This window comes from Osmerus mordax, chromosome 18 (assembly GCF_038355195.1).
Source record: "Osmerus mordax isolate fOsmMor3 chromosome 18, fOsmMor3.pri, whole genome shotgun sequence".
NCBI lineage: Eukaryota > Metazoa > Chordata > Actinopteri > Osmeriformes > Osmeridae > Osmerus > Osmerus mordax.
The window spans coordinates 5348248-5366265 of record NC_090067.1 but is presented as its reverse complement, the minus strand read 5'-3'; the positions used below and the strand labels follow the sequence as shown (position 1 = coordinate 5366265).

The 18018-nt window shown below is 46.1% G+C and overlaps 1 protein-coding gene across 1 annotated transcript in view; it reads left to right on the top strand.

Moving 5' to 3' along the window:
* The window catches only part of ctdp1 (CTD (carboxy-terminal domain, RNA polymerase II, polypeptide A) phosphatase, subunit 1), a 46804-nt gene that overhangs the window by 14912 nt on the left and 13874 nt on the right, over positions 1 to 18018 (top strand). Inside the window, exon 12 of the mRNA XM_067256360.1 lies at positions 12541 to 12764. Coding sequence (XP_067112461.1) covers positions 12541 to 12764 — 224 coding nt within the window. The remainder of the gene's footprint in view (positions 1 to 12540; positions 12765 to 18018) is intronic.

Genomic DNA, 18018 nt, shown 5'->3' with positions numbered 1-18018 from the left:
ACTGTTGTGTGTTTATTCTCCTCCTTCCCCCCCCCCCCCCCCCCCCCCCCCCCCTTAATTCACATTTCTGTTTCCTGTGTTTTCTTCGGAAGTGCAGTGCTGCCGACCATCTGTAAATCACTGACACAGAAAACGGTTCTTTGTACTTTTGTCGTCTTATCCAACTAATATGGGCTATTTGCTTAATTACAATTTAATTAGGCCTACGCTACACATGAACTCGCGTGGAATGGATTTTGGCCATTTAATTGACAATTTGGGTTCCATGTGATATGACCAGGTTTTGATGTGGTTAACCCTCTGCTACCAGCGGTGGCCCACGTTCTCACTCTTCAGTGTTCTCTACCAGCGGTGGTCCACGTTCTCACTCTTCAGTGTTCTCTACCAGCGGTGGTCCACGTTCTCACTCTTCAGTGTTCTCTACCAGCGGTGGTCCACGTTCTCACTCTTCAGTGTTCTCTACCAGCGGTGGTCCACGTTCTCACTCTTCAGTGTTCTCTACCAGCGGTGGTCCACGTTCTCACTCTTCAGTGTTCTCTACCAGCGGTGGTCCACGTTCTCACTCTTCAGTGTTCTCTACCAGCGGTGGTCCACGTTCTCACTCTTCAGTGTTCTCTACCAGCGGTGGTCCACGTTCTCACTCTTCAGTGTTCTCTACCAGCGGTGGTCCACGTTCTCACTCTTCAGTGTTCTCTACCAGCGGTGGTCCACGTTCTCACTCTTCAGTGTTCTCTACCAGCGGTGGTCCACGTTCTCACTCTTCAGTGTTCTCTACCAGCGGTGGTCCACGTTCTCACTCTTCAGTGTTCTCTACCAGCGGTGGTCCACGTTCTCACTCTTCAGTGTTCTCTACCAGCGGTGGTCCACGTTCTCACTATTCAGTGTTCTCTACCAGCGGTGGCCCACGTTCTCACTCTTCAGTGTTCTCTACCAGCGGTGGCCCACGTTCTCACTCTTCAGTGTTCTCTACCAGCGGTGGCCCACGTTCTCACTCTTCAGTGTTCTCTACCAGCGGTGGTCCACGTTCTCACTCTTCAGTGTTCTCTACCACGTCTCCTGACCATTAAAGCATCGCCCATCCCAGTAGGCTACCTCTTTCTGGCTGCGCTGCCAGCCCTTTTCTTATCAATGTTGCCCATATGAGTGCAGTATTTAAGCATCTACCATGCTTCCTAACACCGCTGCTGTTCACACCCCTGATGTTCCTGTCAGATGTCATTGTGACTGCAGAAATTGTTTCTATTATTAATCAGGAGCCTTGCACATGATGATTGGTTCTTGTGGAGAGGGGAAATGCACTTGCGTAGGTCTGCTGCCTTCTTTCCTTTGAAAAGAGGGATGCAATTTGCATCAGAAGTATAACCCTGCAACTTGCGAGTTGCAAGGTTATATATCGTCATCTTGAATCAATTCAGGACACGTGTGCCAATACGTCAGCGGGTCTCACCGTCACAGACAGGACCAGGAGATTTACCCATGCTTTCATTAACGCGGGCAATATTTTGTGCTGAGATTTGGAGCCTGTCCACAAATAATGATTGTGTCATGCAAAATAGTAATGATTTCTCGAAACCCTATCGCCTAAATGACCATCACTTGTAGTTCCTAGCGAGGTGGGGTGGGGGGGGGGGGGGGGGTGGGGGGGGGGGGGTGGGGGGGTGGGAGAGATACCAGTAGCACGACGCCACAGATGACACAGCTAACCGCATTTATAATGTGTGTGCCTGGCGCATGTGCTACTAGTGCTCAGCTGTAGACAAGTTGATGAAGGGTCCGGCTAATGTGGTCATTACTCATCTTCAGTGGGCTTCTACTGAGAGAGACTGGTCAATCAATCTACCACCATCCTTCACCACCTAAAGTGGGAAGATTCACACCGGGTCTGGAACATGAAGACCAACCGTAGCGCACACAATTGACATCCATGGGTTCAGGACGTCGTGTCTGCCATTTGCGCTGCCATTTGCTTAGCTTTTTTCCCCCGTGAGAGACGAAGGCGAGTCCTTTCATGTGTGCTAAAGGTCAGGGCTGGTGTCTTGTCTTTCAATGATCAGATTGGGCCTTGAAACGGTGTTTGGGTTTGCGGTCTTTTCAACGTATTTCACGGTAGTCTAGACCTTTTGCCTGTTAAAAGGATCGCATCATTGCTCGTGCCAGTATCCACACTATTAGACTCCCTCTGTAGCTCGGAGGACCGTCTCTCCACCTTAAAGGAGTTCTTGTGTTCTCAAAGATGGTCTATGCTGATGGTCCATTCATGCTCTGGGGAATGTCGAATCAGGGTATTGTTCCCAAAGATCAGAAGCGTTTGTTGTGTAAATGTGACATTTTGGCTGGCCACAAGATTCAGAGGTGTCCAGTTATCAGATCTGGGTCTGAGCATCCAGAACCATCAGGCTCACTGGGCTTGGTTGATTACCCATCCTGTGGAAAGGCCTTTCTGAGACAGCAGGCTGATCAGATCGTTCAGATATGGATTGTAGATGGGCTAACGAGACATTAGCACCGTAAACCACTTCATCCTCTGTTTTATTTGTGTGTGTATACACAACCAAAGGTTCCTGAAAACAATATCCAATGACCTTTTTGTGTTGTTGTTGCTAAGGAGCTGTAATTCATCTTACTGTATGAAGTCTTCAGCTTTTGCTCAACGGTGTGATGATGATGTGGGGTTTATTCTTGGATCCTTAAAAATACACATTTTGTTTGTTTAGGATTTGTTTCGGTGCATTGTGTTGTAGCGCTGTAGGGGCTTACGGCTTCCTAAGGGAGCGGAGAGAAACCGCCCATGGTTGAAGGACGGAACACATCCAGCAGGAGTGACCCAATCAGAGAAGAACACCAGGAAAGAGAAGCAGCATGACTTCTAGGACGGTTCGCTGTAGATAATGTGTGTTTTTAAAATGTCACCCTCCACTGTGTGTGCCTCTGCTAAAAGGGCTGTCGTGACATTCTTGAACAATCCAAAAGTTGTGGGTGTAGAAGGGAATCTGACAAAAGCCTGTCTTAATTGGCTAGGGCTTATCTCAGTCAGGTGGACAGGCTCACATTTAAATGTCATAACTGGTTTCAACCTATTGTAGTATGTGTCAGATCACCAGCAGCAACATGTTTAGAGAAGCCTGGTTGCGTCAGAGGAATGAAGTCTTAACTGGATTCAACTTTATGAACCCATCCGCCTTTTTGCGAGAGGGGAACTTTTCGCATCCTTCCACCCACTCTTTTCTCTAGAACTCACAGTATCTCCTTGTTATCTTAAAACAAGAAAACAATGATTATTTGTCTTCGGTTGCCAGCCAACATTGTGACATGGAACAATATGGAAAAACCAGAAGAGGGATGTTCTGCCTCTGTCACAGGATCAGTGGTAACACTCGCTGTGTTACCAGCCACCATCCTGTAGAAATGAGGATCTCCAGTGCCCTCAGAGTCTGAGTCCTGGGGCCGACCCATTTAAAACCGCTTTCTCATGTGTTGCATGAACTCCTAGCTATGACTCTACCCAGTTAGCAATGCTCAGTGTAGCATCTGTTGGGTCTGTGTGGGTAGTCTGATCTCCACGTCTCCATGGGCTCCACCTCTCCCTCTGACATCCTCACGAGGGTTTTCCCTGTTCAAGCTTTCAGCACAGCCACATCAAAGGCTGTACAAACGAACGGCGAGTACAGTAAGACTCCGACGCGAGCTCGTTAGTGCGTTCCCTGGATCGGGTCAGCACAGTGGAGAAGCCTTCCCTCCCAGCTGCGCGGCAGCATGAACGACAACGGGGGTTCCATCTGTGAACGATGTCAGATCAGTCAGAGTTCTTTTAATCACACGGCCTAGCCTCTACTGGACCTGCTGTATAATGAATCTCCTCCTGTGTACAGCGGTGGGGAAGAGCTGCCTGCTTAGTCAGGCCGAGGCGTTTGGGCAGTGCTCCTCTCAGCCCAAGCACAAGGGTTCTCTCCGGCCCGTCACACCTCAGCAGAATGTAGACAGACACCAACTGACCCTGCTCCTCGGCATCATGAGAAGCTCTGGACCACCATTAAAGAGAAGGGCAGATTAGGCCAAAATTCCCTCTTTTACCCTCATTTATTCAGTTTGCTCCACTTCCATGCTTTTAACGGACCTCCCCTGCCCTCGCCCACCCCCCGTCCCCCCTTTTTCCTTTACTATACAAAAGAAAGTCTCTCCTCCTTGAATAAATCATGAAAGGGAGGGCCCAGGGGTGTATATTTGCTCTGCTCCCAATAACTTTCACTCGGCATGCCAGGACGGATCAGCATTAAAGCCAGCGCTCCAGAGATTTATATTAGCGGGAGCTGACTGTTCATAAATATCACAGTGGTGGGGGGGGGGGGGTTCTAGAGTCTGAAGAGGGAAAATAAAAAAGGTGATCCTGGTTTGTTTTTTGTTTGGCCTCTAGATTTACAACCTTCCGCCTATTTCTCCTCAAACTCAAAACCCGTTTACGGCATCGTCAACACATCGCTCTGCTCCTATAGTCAACAGGACCAACGTGATGATTGGATGGTGATGAAGGTATTGGTGACCCTATAGGTTGACTCGTCTTGAACTTGTACCATGATTCCTTGACTCCATGGCAGCTAAATGCACTCTAATGTTCTGCATGTGCTGTCCTCACACACAACATAATGATGTCGTTGTAGAGGTCCATCACAGTGTTCTTTACTCATCCCATGTTTCCACCAGATAAACTGCCACATTACCTCTTGGAATGGATACTGCTAATCAAGCACATTGATGATGTAATACGTTCTGCTTGTGTTAGTTTAACTTCCCTTCTGCCTTGGGAACTGCCTTGGGAACAGGTGGAAGGTGCTGATGAAGATATTGCCAGGGATTGTACCGAACGTGTGTGATGCAAGGCCCCCTCTCTGAGGCCCAGCTCATTAAGCCCTGGATCACAGGGGATCTGGCCAGGTCATCCGTCACACTGATGCAGCCCAGAGGGCCTTTGCATTGATCTCATAGATCTTAAGTGTGCTGTGTGTCCTTGGGCCTGACCCTGGAGTGGGATGTGCATGGTGATGTTAACTGCGTGGTGATATGGTGAGCTGTTGCTATAGAAATAGTGTTTGTTTGGATACAGAAGGGCAGGGATCTGAACTTACTCTGTGTGATGCACTGTGTTCAGAGTATTTTGTTACTTGTTGTAGTGTGACAGAATCACCATTAAACCAATGAACAGACGAAGGAAGGGATAATGATTTTCTAACGGTATTATCGTTGCTTTAATAGACGGCCATGCTTTCCGTTCTCGGCTTTCAATTCAACAACAAAGGCTCAGCACGACCGGGGAGAGCAGTGTAGGCAAACATGACCAAAGCTCTGGTCCCTGACAACTTTCGAAAAGCATCCGGCTCTTTGCCAAACCAAACCCCTTTATCTTTGAGATTGGAGTTCTATTGTGTCTCATCTCGCCTCTCTCTATACAACAGGCAGTCTAAAGAAATCGCTGTCAGCATCCTCACCACTGGATGCAGCCAATCGCTAGTGGAAGAGTGGAAAGTAATGAGACAAGCGTTATTTGTTTGGCCTTGTGTGTGTATCTTTTCAGTCTCCGCTTAACAGAGTGCCAAAGATGCTTTGTTTGTGATGGCCTGCTCCAGATTCCATGTGTTGAACCCCCTGTTATTCTCATCCCATCTTCTCTGTGCCAAGAACAGCGAGGCTAGAGGAAAACATACCGTTATCACATTTGACAAAAGCCAGTAGGGGACAGAAAAGGATTCAGTTGAGTATGCCCCTTCTAGAAAAGAGGCTGAAAAGGTGTGTGGCAGAATGTCTTCTTTCAAAAATGGGTTGTATTCAGCTCTGTCTGTAATCTTTGTCATCAGACAGATTGGATGGGAGTCGATCTCCGTCCTCCCAGTCCCAGACTCTGAGCCCTCTCTACCTCTGGCAGTGATTACGGCCCTCTATCCTGCGTACTGGCCTTGAGCTGGACACCGTGCCAGGCAAGGTGGGTAAGGGCTCACAGCAACAACAAAAAACTTTACTTCCCCCCCCCCTCCTCAAACCACAGATGGTCCTGAGCAGGACCCTCTGATGAGGATGTTTCAGAAGACTAGAAGGATCCGTGTGGTTGCCGGTAATCAGACAAGCTCAGTGTACATTCTGGATTTCCGAGCCTCCCTCTGTGCAGACCCAGCTGCAAGGCCTGATAAGGGCAGCTGCGCTTCCATATTTTGGTCATTCCGAAGGCTACAGTATACTCGGTATAATCAGTGGGTTTCCTTTCGAATGAGTTTGGGACTGTGGCTCGCCAAAACGGCCCTCTGGTTTCCTGTTCACTGAATGAATGCCATGCAGCTTAAGCTTTAGAAAAGGATTGCTGATGATGGCGTAGCCGAGAAGTATGCTATTAATCTTCACTTTGGAGTTTTCTCCAACTTATAACTTGAAACCAGCAGAAGCCGTAAAAACTTTTTTTTACAGCACCATCTAACCCCCCACACCACCACCACCACCACGTGCTGCACTCTCTTTCCTGACAGAGCTGACAAGCTCAGGCTGTCTCCCACAATGACCTTTGGTGGAAAGCGGCCGTCAGAGTGGATCACTGCAGAGATGGGTTCAGAAATGTCACAGCTCTGCAGGCCGTCACCCCTGCCTCACACAGGACTCGCCTGACCCGGGAAGGCCCCAAACAGCCCTGGGCATCGCCCGCTCTGCACACAGCTCTCAAGAGGAGCTCACCCCATCCACCTCGTCCATTCACAGGGAGGTTAGAGTCTGGGCGTGTACAGCGCAGTCGACTGAATTAGTGTCCCCAGGTCAGGGTTTTGGAGTCTGCTGAACGGTATCGTATTTGACAAGGACAATAAAACAAAAAAAACAAGGCCTGTTATGCGACAGACAGCTTTTCTTTTTTTTACCAATACTTGTCCCCCCATGAACCGTTGAAAGCACTTTCGTCTCAGCTTCTCCTCTACTGTTGACGTTTTCTCAGGCTGCGGAAGGGAGCAGTGTGTCCAGTCATAATAATGTGAACCAGCTGCACTACTGTGTGGCGCTGTCCATGGTGCTGAATCCGGGCACATCCTAGCTGCCAGTTTGCAGCTCGGTCTGATGTACATGAAGGTTTCAGTTCACTCTTCAGCAAGTCTCATGGGTATAAGCATGGCACACACTGACTGTCCTGTAGGGTTTTTCGGAGCACAAAGACTAGTTGTACTCTTCCAGTCCCTACTGTCTCTCTGTTGCGAGTTTGAAGAGGGCATCAGAGCGGTCTCCTTGACACTGCCTCTAATGGACTATCCCTGGACCAGCCAGTTCATCACCTGAGCCTGACTATCATCTGTCCCCAAACCTGGAGCCCAATGAATATTCCCCTTGATCAGCCTTACATTAGCACACAGTCCTTGGCAGCCTGACAGGGATTACACTCAGTCCTTAAACTGTCAAAGGAACTCACCAGGAGTGGGGGAACTATTTGGAGTTACTAGTTACTCAGTTTCCACGTTTTCCCCCGCGTTTTATATCAAGGACAAGAGGTGGATGGGTACAATTATTTGATTAGTGGACGTGCAGATATTCACCTTCAGTGAAACGACAAACCCACATGTATTTAAATTTTAAAAGCACATGGTGTTTTGTTCAATGTTATTGTTATTGTTGGTTCCCAGACAGATTTTTTATTTAAATGTCCTTAAAAAAAATATATATATATACCTTTAAAACCCTACCCTTAAGAAACAGTAGTTCAATGACCTCAGTTGCATTGTTGCCAATGTCGTGGAGGAGGGTGTATCCATACATCCACGCATTCAGGCTCTTCTGGAAATTGAACCTGCCATTACTTGTCCTTTGATTGTCCCCCTTAAAATGTTCTTTGATTCTGTACCTGAGAGCTGAAGGCTAAGGAGAGGACTCGTACAGTAGTGCCCCAGAGGAGGCATCCACGAGCTCCTTCTGAAGGGTGCCTGATGATGAGTTTCACATTTCCTCCAGGGTAATTGCTTGCCTGCAGAGTCTGGTAGGGCGGGGGTCTGCCACATTGGAAAGCATACGGCCTTTGATCTGGCTCGTGCCCCTTGAGTTCAATGCGAGAGCTTGGAGGCTGGAAAGGAAGTGGCATGCGAGAGGCCGCCGCTGTGGGGCTGTTACTTAGCCTCTCTTTCCTTCTCTCCCTCCACGACCTCAAGTAGTTGTCATGTCTGTCAGGGTTGAAGTTTGAAGTGTGTGTGTGTGTGTGTGTGTATAGATAGTTGTACCCCTGTTATCTAGATCAGTGGTTCCCAACCCTGGTCCTCGGGGCACCCTATCCTGAATGTTTTAGATGTTCCCTGATCCGACACACCTGATTCAAATGAATGGGTCGTTATCCAGCTCTGCAGAAGCCTGCTTATGACCATTCATTTGAAGTAGGTGTGTTGGAGCAGGGAGACATCTAAAACAGGCAGGACAGGGTGCCCTGAGGACCAGGGTTGGGAACCACTGATCTGGGGGGGGGGGGGTAGACAGATTGTGGAAGCTCCTATTAATGGATGTACTCTGCATAAAAGGATTTGTTTATCTCAAATAATGATGTTGCCAGTGATATCCTTTCAGATGTAGTTTTGTTTATCAACCGGTTTTCCCCCTGTGTTTGTTGATCACATGCTGATTTGCCCCCTGCTCTCATTCGGCTGTCCTCATTAAAGGGACAGACACGCTCTAAAACACATCATTACCTCCCCCAAAGCAAGGCTTGTTTATTTTCCAAATACAAGCTTTTAACCATTATTGCCTATAAACCTGCATCGCTCGACAACTTCAAGCCATAATCTATGCTCTGACTACCTATGATTTCCTGACAGGCTAACACAGTCAGAGATGGGTGTTGGCAATAAGGGGTGTCAAATCCATTCCTCGTGGGATTTTGGTGTGGACTCGTCTGCAGTTCTTTCTTCAATAACTTTAAGCAAACAGCAGTAGGTCAGGAGAGTGAGCTTCTATTGACTGACCCTGTGATCTCCTCGTGTGAAGGGAGTCTGCCAGCTTCTGGTTGAGCCTGCCTTAGTCCACCTCGTGTTGATATCTCCTCCCACAGTCCAGGGAGATCATCCAACTCCTTGTCCGGACCAATTATCTTTCAACTGTATTTCACTCACAACTCCCCTCTTCCTCAGAAGACCTGCTAGACAAAAATAAATACACACACACCGCTGTATATACACATACACTGTGTATTATATATATATATATATATATATATATATATATATGAACATATATGCTCTGAAAGCATTTATTTATGTTGTCCCCCATTTCAAACACAGCCCTTTAGAAATACCTTTGCTATGGACTTAGTGTTCATTGTAGGTGACCCTTGCCACTGCTGAGACACTAAATGGATAATAAGTCTGGCAATAGCAATCATATGTGACTTTGAGTGTCTAGCACACTGTGCACCCACTGAGGTCTATAGAGGACACGTCATGGCTGCTCAAGCTCCAAACTATCTTGCTGAAGGTTGTCTCTTCTATTCCTACTAACATCTTTACATTCAATACCAATTTTTAACTCATACATGTGTACTGTTATGAAAACAACAGATTTGAGCTCAACCAATCTTTCTTAAGGTCGCTGTCTCAAACGCCTTCCTTTCTGGGGTTTTGAGGGATGAGGTAGGTTTGTTCTGTTCTCACAGGACATGAGTGACGAGGCCCAAGGAGGCTGTGTTTAGACCACTCCGTTACAAAACGTGCCAAACTATTTGTTAAACAAGCCATTGTAGGAAGGTACCAGTAATTGTTATAAGATTACATTGTCCCTAAAGTTCCTGGTTTAGAACAAGGACTCATTCCATTATTCCATGTGAAAGCATGATATGACCACCCTTAAGATATAGTAATTGAGTTCACAGCCAAGGTCAGCTTTTCTTAAACTTCCTGTGAACAGAATACCTGATATGGGCATTTTGCCTCAGGTAAAGATTTGCCTCCAAAATATGCCTCCTAATTCAATGTGAAGCTAATGCTGTTGGTCATGATTTGGAGTGACGTGGAATCTGGGCTGTTTTTCTTCTAGTTTAAGGTATTTGCCTTTATTAAAAATGATTGGACAGCCATGTGTGTCTGGGTTTTGCATGTCAATCATTTTGATTGGTTGGTTATATGACCAGTCCCTGAATCACTTTTAGAAGCTTTGAGACTTTGCTCAAAGCCCTGTAGTCTCAGATGATAGAAATGTTTTCAACAAACACGCTGGTCTTGCTCCTTTACCACAGATAACAGACAATAGTTTCTCCAATAGAGGAATCCACTGTACTCATGTTTCAACAGCACACGATTCACATCCATCTCTTTCATTTGAAGTAAAGCGGACGGAAATGAATTGAATGAAAGGGAAAGCATGAAGCATGCGTCAGAGGATGGAGAAAGAGCTGCGTGTGTCTGCCTTAGTGATTTTCATGTCCTGCTGTCAATTATCATGTCCGTCTTCCCGGATATATAGTGACGTGGATATGAAGCAATCTCACTCATATCTGCATGTTGTGTAGGTAGATCCGCAACCACTACCTCAAAGGGATTTGAGAGAAACAAAATCGGCCTTGTATCAAGGCCTTATTACCTACTAAATAACACTTATTACAAGCACCTGTATATAACGTGTTACCGAATTCCTATATTCCGAAATAGTAGTAAGAACTGAACTGGACTTTCTATTTATCCCCGTGGCTCATCAATGTTTCAAACTTCCCGACCAGCTCTGCTCCAACCAGACTGAGTAGCCCCCATGCTGAGCTCTGTCTGCCTGGCCTCTTATTCAAGACGAGTAACGGCAACTTGAAGAAAGCAGTCGTGCTGTTTCTGGGGGCCTGTTGAGGACTGTCTCGCTGCTTAAGGCTGTAAGAGAAGTGTTTTGACTTTGTGAACCGTGGTTTAGCTGGGTGAGGGTAAGTGATTTGAGACCATCACGAGGTAGGCAAGGCCCAAATGCCCTCATCTCTCATCCACGGCTAGCCACTCGCTGAGAGCAATAGCTTTGATTCATGCTGGGAGGACAGGATACATATAGTACACGTTAGTACTGTGAAACTATCAGTTATTATGGTTGCTGCTCTTGGAGTGTTTCTATTTCAGTTAATTTTTTCGAAACTGTTCACACAGGCCCATGTTTGTTATTTCATTGGGTACCTGTCCAATTTATTTGACATGTCTACAACCTAAAATGTCCCAAATGAGATGAGTTTTGTTTATATTTTAACAAATTCATGCAGTGAGAAGTCCTCAAACTGTGTTGCTTTCCAGGGACTTCACAACAAGATATGTTTATTGATGTGGAGGGCTTGGATTTAATGAATTGAACAAATTTTGTCAAGTTGACCATCCCGACGGACATGCATATTGCTTACATAATAATTAGATTTCACAAGATGTGTTGCTGAAACAGTGTAATAATCAATAAGTATTGTGGTCAGGAACCGTACATAGCAGAGTCACCTATACTGATGAATGCTGTAGTTGAAGACCAAACCAATATATCCAGCTGTTGTTTTGTGATGTAGGGTGGCCTAGCTAGCAGACCATTTGTGAGATACGATGTAGTGTTTTAGTTCTTTAACTTAAAAGCTCTGACTGAAACTAAGAGCCAGTAAATACTGTTATTATGGTTGACCCTTCAAAGAGGGGATGGGGGGGAATCATTGCTCAGGGGTTGCTATACCAAAGTGCAGGTAGGCTGTAGAACTCCCCACAAATACTAGCAATATCTACTGGGGACAGTTACTGATGGCCAAGAAAGAGCTCATCTTAAAAAGTATGTTATCCCAGATTTACTGTTTCAGGTTTGGCCTGCCTCTGGCTGGTTTTACTGAGGTAATACTGAAGGTATGTGCTACATCAAGAGGGATACACCCTAGATGCCTTTATTTCTGCCCATTCTCGTGTTATGGAGGCAGGCCTACTGGGATTGGTCCAGTGGTATAGGGAATTGTAAAAGAGGAGACTTGAAGTTCTAAAGATGTCAACTGTCTAGTTTTTTTGCATTTTGTCCAAGCTTTTTCCATCTTTTTAGCTTACTTTCTGAAATGTTTTGGTTTGTTGATTGTGGCATCTCATTGGCGGTAATCTGCCTTGAAATGTGTTTCCTGAGCACACATTCATTTTTATACTTCATAATAGGATGTGTCAGGGACATCCTCTGGTAAAATGTTAATGGAACACCCAAATTACTGTTTAAAATAATTAAATTAATCTGGATTTTGTATTTATCTCCGTAGCCTATTCTATTTCAGTGCTATGGAATATGCCATTCCTACCATCTCTCCGCTTCATTTCCTGCTCTAAATAATGGAGGGGGAAAGTCATCTGATGGGTTTTCCCTGGAGGGAGAGGGTAATTAAGCTCAGTTACAGGCCAGAGTGATCCGTATGTTAAGAGTTAGCATGTAGCCTCATTTGCAGATACGCCACATCAAAAGCAGGCTGTTGCCAGATGTCCTAGACAACCAACCCAGAAGTGAGAAGATATGTGTGTGTGTGTGTGTGTTTGTCCTACTCAGTCCTTGAGCAGGCATACCACTCAACCATACCTCTTCCAACAGGTGGACGACATTCTGGGCGAGGAGAGCGATAATGAGAGCGAGGAGCGGGGGAAGAAGCTCGGCGAAGAGGAGGATGAAGAGGAGGAGGCAGAGCGGTCACAGGTGGGCGCGTCGAGAACCCCGAAGGGAGAGCAGCACGGCTCTCAGGCCCTCGGCACCGTCGTCAAGGAGAGGACGGAGACACGATGGAGCGGCGAGGGCAGCCCGGCAGACAATGTGTCAAGGTACCCACAACACACTAGCACTCCTGACAATATAACATTCTTCAAACCTCAGCCCCTTCGAGACTACGTTAGTTAGTGACTAGATGGGGGCGCAGAAGTATGAAGCGACGTCATGTTTTCACTTCCATGGTCCCTAGTGTTTCACTGCCACCCCCACTCAGTCCTCTTGTCCTACACAGTGGTTGGCCTGGTTCGTCGGCCTGGTTCGTCGCCATGGACTCTCATGGATCCACTCATGACATGGATTCAAAAACGAGTTCAACCAGACGGAGGGTTATGGCCCTGCGCCAGTGTCCCAGTGCGCTGGAAGTGGGCCAGGCGGGGGCCCGGATAAGCCAGGTTGGGCTGCTAGACACCCAGAAATCTGTCTCTTCTGCCCAGCTCCCTCTCCCAGATGTCTGGCATGCCCCAGCTCTGACTCTGGCCCCGTCTGGAGCCCAGGGAGGGGGCTGTGGAGGACATGCCTCCATCTGGGCTCTTTCTTCCCAGCACAGAGCAGCCAGGCTGGGTAGAAAGCACCTAGCCCCTCTGTCATCTGGTCATCTTTTAGATGAGAAAATTAAACGGGGAAAAATATTTTGGAAGACCTGGCTCACAGTTGTTTGGAAAAGGATTTTCTTTTCAGTAGGCATTAGTCTGGGTTCATGTTAGCTTGGTGTTCTTTTGTCTATTCCTTGTGGTATAATGGTTGGATCTTTGCCACCGTCTGTGAACAGAAAGCAAGTGAGTGGAGCAAGAGGGAGCCGAAAGCCTTGCGGTAGCTTGACAGCATCCGTTAGTCCTAACAAAGAATGGCTCCCACTTGTTCACTTCTCTTTGACAGTAGCCCTAATGTTCCTCCGCCTCCTCCTCCTCTTCTGGACATCCGCTTCTTCATCCCACTCGTCTGTCCAGCCCAGGAGGTCTGAGGGCTGTTGGTCAGGCGGACTCCGCCAGGGCATGGGGATTTATTCCTCACCACCAGGCATCTGTGGTCTGGTGAGCACTTGGTCAATTCGATTTCACTCCCTCTGAGAACATGTTGTGTTTCGTAGGTAGCCAGCAGCTGATCGACACCACCAGGTGTTTGCTGTGTACCTATCCAGAGTCAAAGTCAACCCCTGGTGGGTTTTTTGGAAGCGTTTGAATCATTGAAAGCTGACATACGATTACATTCTTTATACTATTACAGTAATACTTTCCTAAGAAGTCCCTGACGTTTATTGACCATGATGATCCATCCATGTACAACGTTTTGAATGCTCATGCCCTCCCTCGACAATTTGTTTTTGACTTATGATGCTGTAGGGTCCAAATTTAAGCATACCATGCATGCCACAGTTGTTAAAGGCACCAGAAGCAGAGAGCATAAAGTTTCCATTGTGTACCTTTCAAATGTCGCAGTTTCTGAATTCAGTTCAGTAAATCTGCCTCTACAAACTACCGCAGTTTGTGTTTGAGAGAGCGGGGGAGAGAGGGAGAGAGGCAAATGCAGAACGGATGAGTTGAATTTCCAACTATTTATCCCTTTACGGCACTGCACACACAACAGTGGTTTACTCAGTCACTGTTTCCACAGAGCCTCCCTGCTGATGGGGATGCAAATTAAATCCATTAAAAGACGAGGAATGAGAAACGGCTTGACTTGGTAGCATTAGCTTTCCTGGTTTGCGATCTGCACAAATCTCTGAATTACTTCGTTTCTCTCCTTGTCTCTGTTTCTTTAGTCATTTAGCAGACGCTCTTATCCAGAGCGACAGCTCTCTTTCACTTTAGGATTCATTTAAAGCTACTTTCTATTCCAAGTATTTTTAAGAACACCAAGATACAGGGTTTTCCATTGGTTCAGATTAAGTTAACATTCAGTCAATTACCATGTAACTACATAGCAACCATTAATCAAGTAAGCATTGTAGGAATTGCCATGTAATTAAATGGTAGTATCTTATTAGTATGGGTTATTAGATAAGTGCAGGATGGGACGGTATGTGGGAGGGATGTCAGGGATAAGTGGGTGGTGTGAACGGGAAGTGGAAGGTTCTAGTACCAAAACTAGGTCCATGTGAACATCTTTTCAGCCCTGGAAAAGAAATAATCAAACCTCCCTCATACTTAACAGAACTTGGTAAATATAGTAACCTGTAAACCATAATGAAAAGTAGCTGCACGTACACGCATGTACACGAACATGGCTCTTTGGAGACCGGAGTTCATTTAGGAGTAATTCTCCATCCCATAGCTCCCTTCTCCCCTCCGCATCTTCAGACCCAGCATTGACAGAAAGCAGTTGCTAAGCTACAGTAGATGCACAGCTCCATGGAAACCACTTCTCTTTCTGAGCCCTTCAAAACATCAGTTTTCTGCTGCAGCCCCGTTTGCTTCCTGGTTGTCTTGGGGGAGCTAGAATGTTGTGTGACATCTGATGTTTCTGTTCCATTGGATACTGTAGGGAAAAGGATGGAAGGATTTTCTATATTTTTTTTTTTTACCTGTTTTGCTTTTCATTTCAAATACCTTGATATGTCAGGGCCAATTCAAGCTAGGCTCATTTATTAATCTGTCATTTTACTTCACCCTCCTTTTTAAGTTGTTCTCCCTGACCTTGATGGCTGTCAGACAGGCTTCATAGTTCTTCTTTTTTGCATGGTCAGTTTCCATGGCAGCCTTCAGTGTGGAGAAGAAGAACTTAGCCACGTGACATTGTGCTCTCTAATTAACCACTGTGCAAAGGGGATACATTTCAATAATGGTCCGTTTTCAATCAAAAAGTTTTGACCTCTAATAACCCCAAACCTTCGAGCTGCTGTCAGTCGTCACTGCTTTCTGGACACTTGACACTGAAGTGTATTAATGTCACCCTGCGTGTTATATGGATGGCGTCAGAAATGAGAAAAAAAACCTCTTAAGGCTGCCGTTTCAGCCCACTGATGGTGCGTTGGTGGTCATTAGCTCCACTTCCTCAGTGATTGATATAGTGATTAATGGTGAGCAGCAGGCTTTTCCCCCCCGCTTCCTTAAGACACGACCTGTTCAATTGGAAGAGGTGCCATTGGCCGGCAGGGATGGGGCGAGGGCTCGCGTAGACGTGTCAGTCCCACCACTTCAACACCCCCCACCCCCCCGTCATTATCGTCATCATTAACCTCCACAACCCACATCTTTTCATTCCTCCATGATTGCAATCAGCCTTCACTCCAGGACATTGTTGTGGCAGGCTTCTCATGTGGAGTGGTTTAATCCCCACATCAGGTTTTCTTCAGCAGGTCTGTGTTTTGTGGCGGTTGTGATGGAGACCTGCGATTTGCTCCAGATGGACCTGACGCTGCCCCTGCCTGTGATGCTGATGGGGTAGATAAAGGAAGCAATATTGGACTGAACCTTCCGGAAGCAAAGCAGCTGTTTGAGTGGAGGTGGCGCAACCTCTTACTAAGTCGGTTTTGCTGTTAAGGAGTCAGTTGACGTACAAACATTTTGGTTTGGCTACAAATGTAGTACCTTTTTGAGTAATCCATGTTTATGGATTTGTCTTGAAGGGTTATAGCATCTTAACATATTTCTAGCTTGAGTTTTAGTCTTCGAGCTGAGATTACCCTACATGCTGAGGACAGAACTATACTCATTTCTCTTAAGCCACATAAAAAAAAATTAGCTTAGCTATTATGATTCTCCCTATGTCTGTCCTGAATCCTAATTTCCACATGCTGAGAAGGAAATTCTGACCTTCTCTCTCGAGTCGGCATATTCTCTCCTGTTCCTTCAGTACCTACTGTACAGTAAATTGTTGAAAATGTCACTTAACTGGTGCAGCTTTTGTTGTTGACATTTAAACTGTAATTAAGTTTGCATATTCATTCCATTTAAGTTATTTAGTTCTCGCCTCACATTTGTCATAGAACCAATGGAGTTGAACATGGCTGTTCATCATCGTGGCAAGGCATATCAGAGTGAATTAAGTTTGTTTGTGATGTTCACCCTCAACCTTTAAAATGCTCATTAGGATTCCTCCTGTAGGGGGAACTGTGTGAACTTGGATCACATCTGACCCAAACAAATAATGCTAACAATGCTAGCCATTAGGAGAAACTATTTCTTTTTTTTTTTTTATACAGAAACAGAACTTAAATCTGAACAGCAGTCGCCATAGCTCAATTGGTAGTGACAGAAACTTGTAACTTAAGGACTTCACTTTGGATTCTGCCGGAAAGAGACATGTTTTAGGATTCCTCCGTCAGGGTAGGGTTAACCCTAACCATCTACTGAGTACATTTTTTAAGAATTTGCCTTTTTGGGGTAGGAATCGCACCATTGCTGCTTGCAGCTATATTTCCTTTTCCTTCTCTATGGATCTCTTCAGTGTTTCCATCTCCAAGTGGGACTGGGGGACAGTCATTAAATGAGTGTATTATTAGAACTGGAATGAAGTGGAGAAGGCAGAAGGGATGTATTTTCATTTTTTGTTTTACTCTAAACTGAGTTGTACAGGATGTCTATGTATAGCTCCTAACATGGCGGCTCTGTCGCTGTAGTTGGTGTGAAAGTGTTAAAGCTTTATTTATGTATCCGCATATTCACACCTAAAGTTCTTTGTGTGAATTCAACAATCTTCTACAATTCTTTTTTTCTTCACAAATCTTCCCTCCGTTACTGTTACTCCACTGTTACGGCTTTCCTATGCATGTGTTTGAAGGAAGATGGGCCATGATTAAAGGCTGTACAAGAGCAGATCAGACCCTCACATTTGTGTAGATTACACACAAAATGTCTGATGTTTTAATCCGGAAAGGAAAAAGGACAATGATTTTACCGTCTGGTGAGATGCTGATACTGTGATGGTGAAGTGTGTGTGTCTTTGTGTGTAGGGTGGGTGTGTGCGCCTACACTCGATACACAAGGGGAGTTGATTACCGCCTCCCGTCATTTTCGCTTGTCAGATCGTGTGCCTCTGATTTTGGCGCGCTCTTATCACGGCAACGTCGCCTCAGTAAACGGGCCCCACCAGCAATTCCCACATTTTCCGGCCCTCGTCCCAAATTTCACACCGCGCTGCCTCACAGCATCACAGGATCATCGCCACACTCCCAACCAACACGTATGCCCCCCCCCCTCACACACACACACACACACACCTTTAGACAAAATCGTTAGGAAAACACTCCAGCAAAACACAATTGGACGCTCTGTTCCTGTGTACGCACTCTGAAAGACGTTACACAACCCACGGCAGGAAGGAAGAAGGCAGAGGTGTTGGGTGGATGGAACTAGCTGGTGAGCGGCT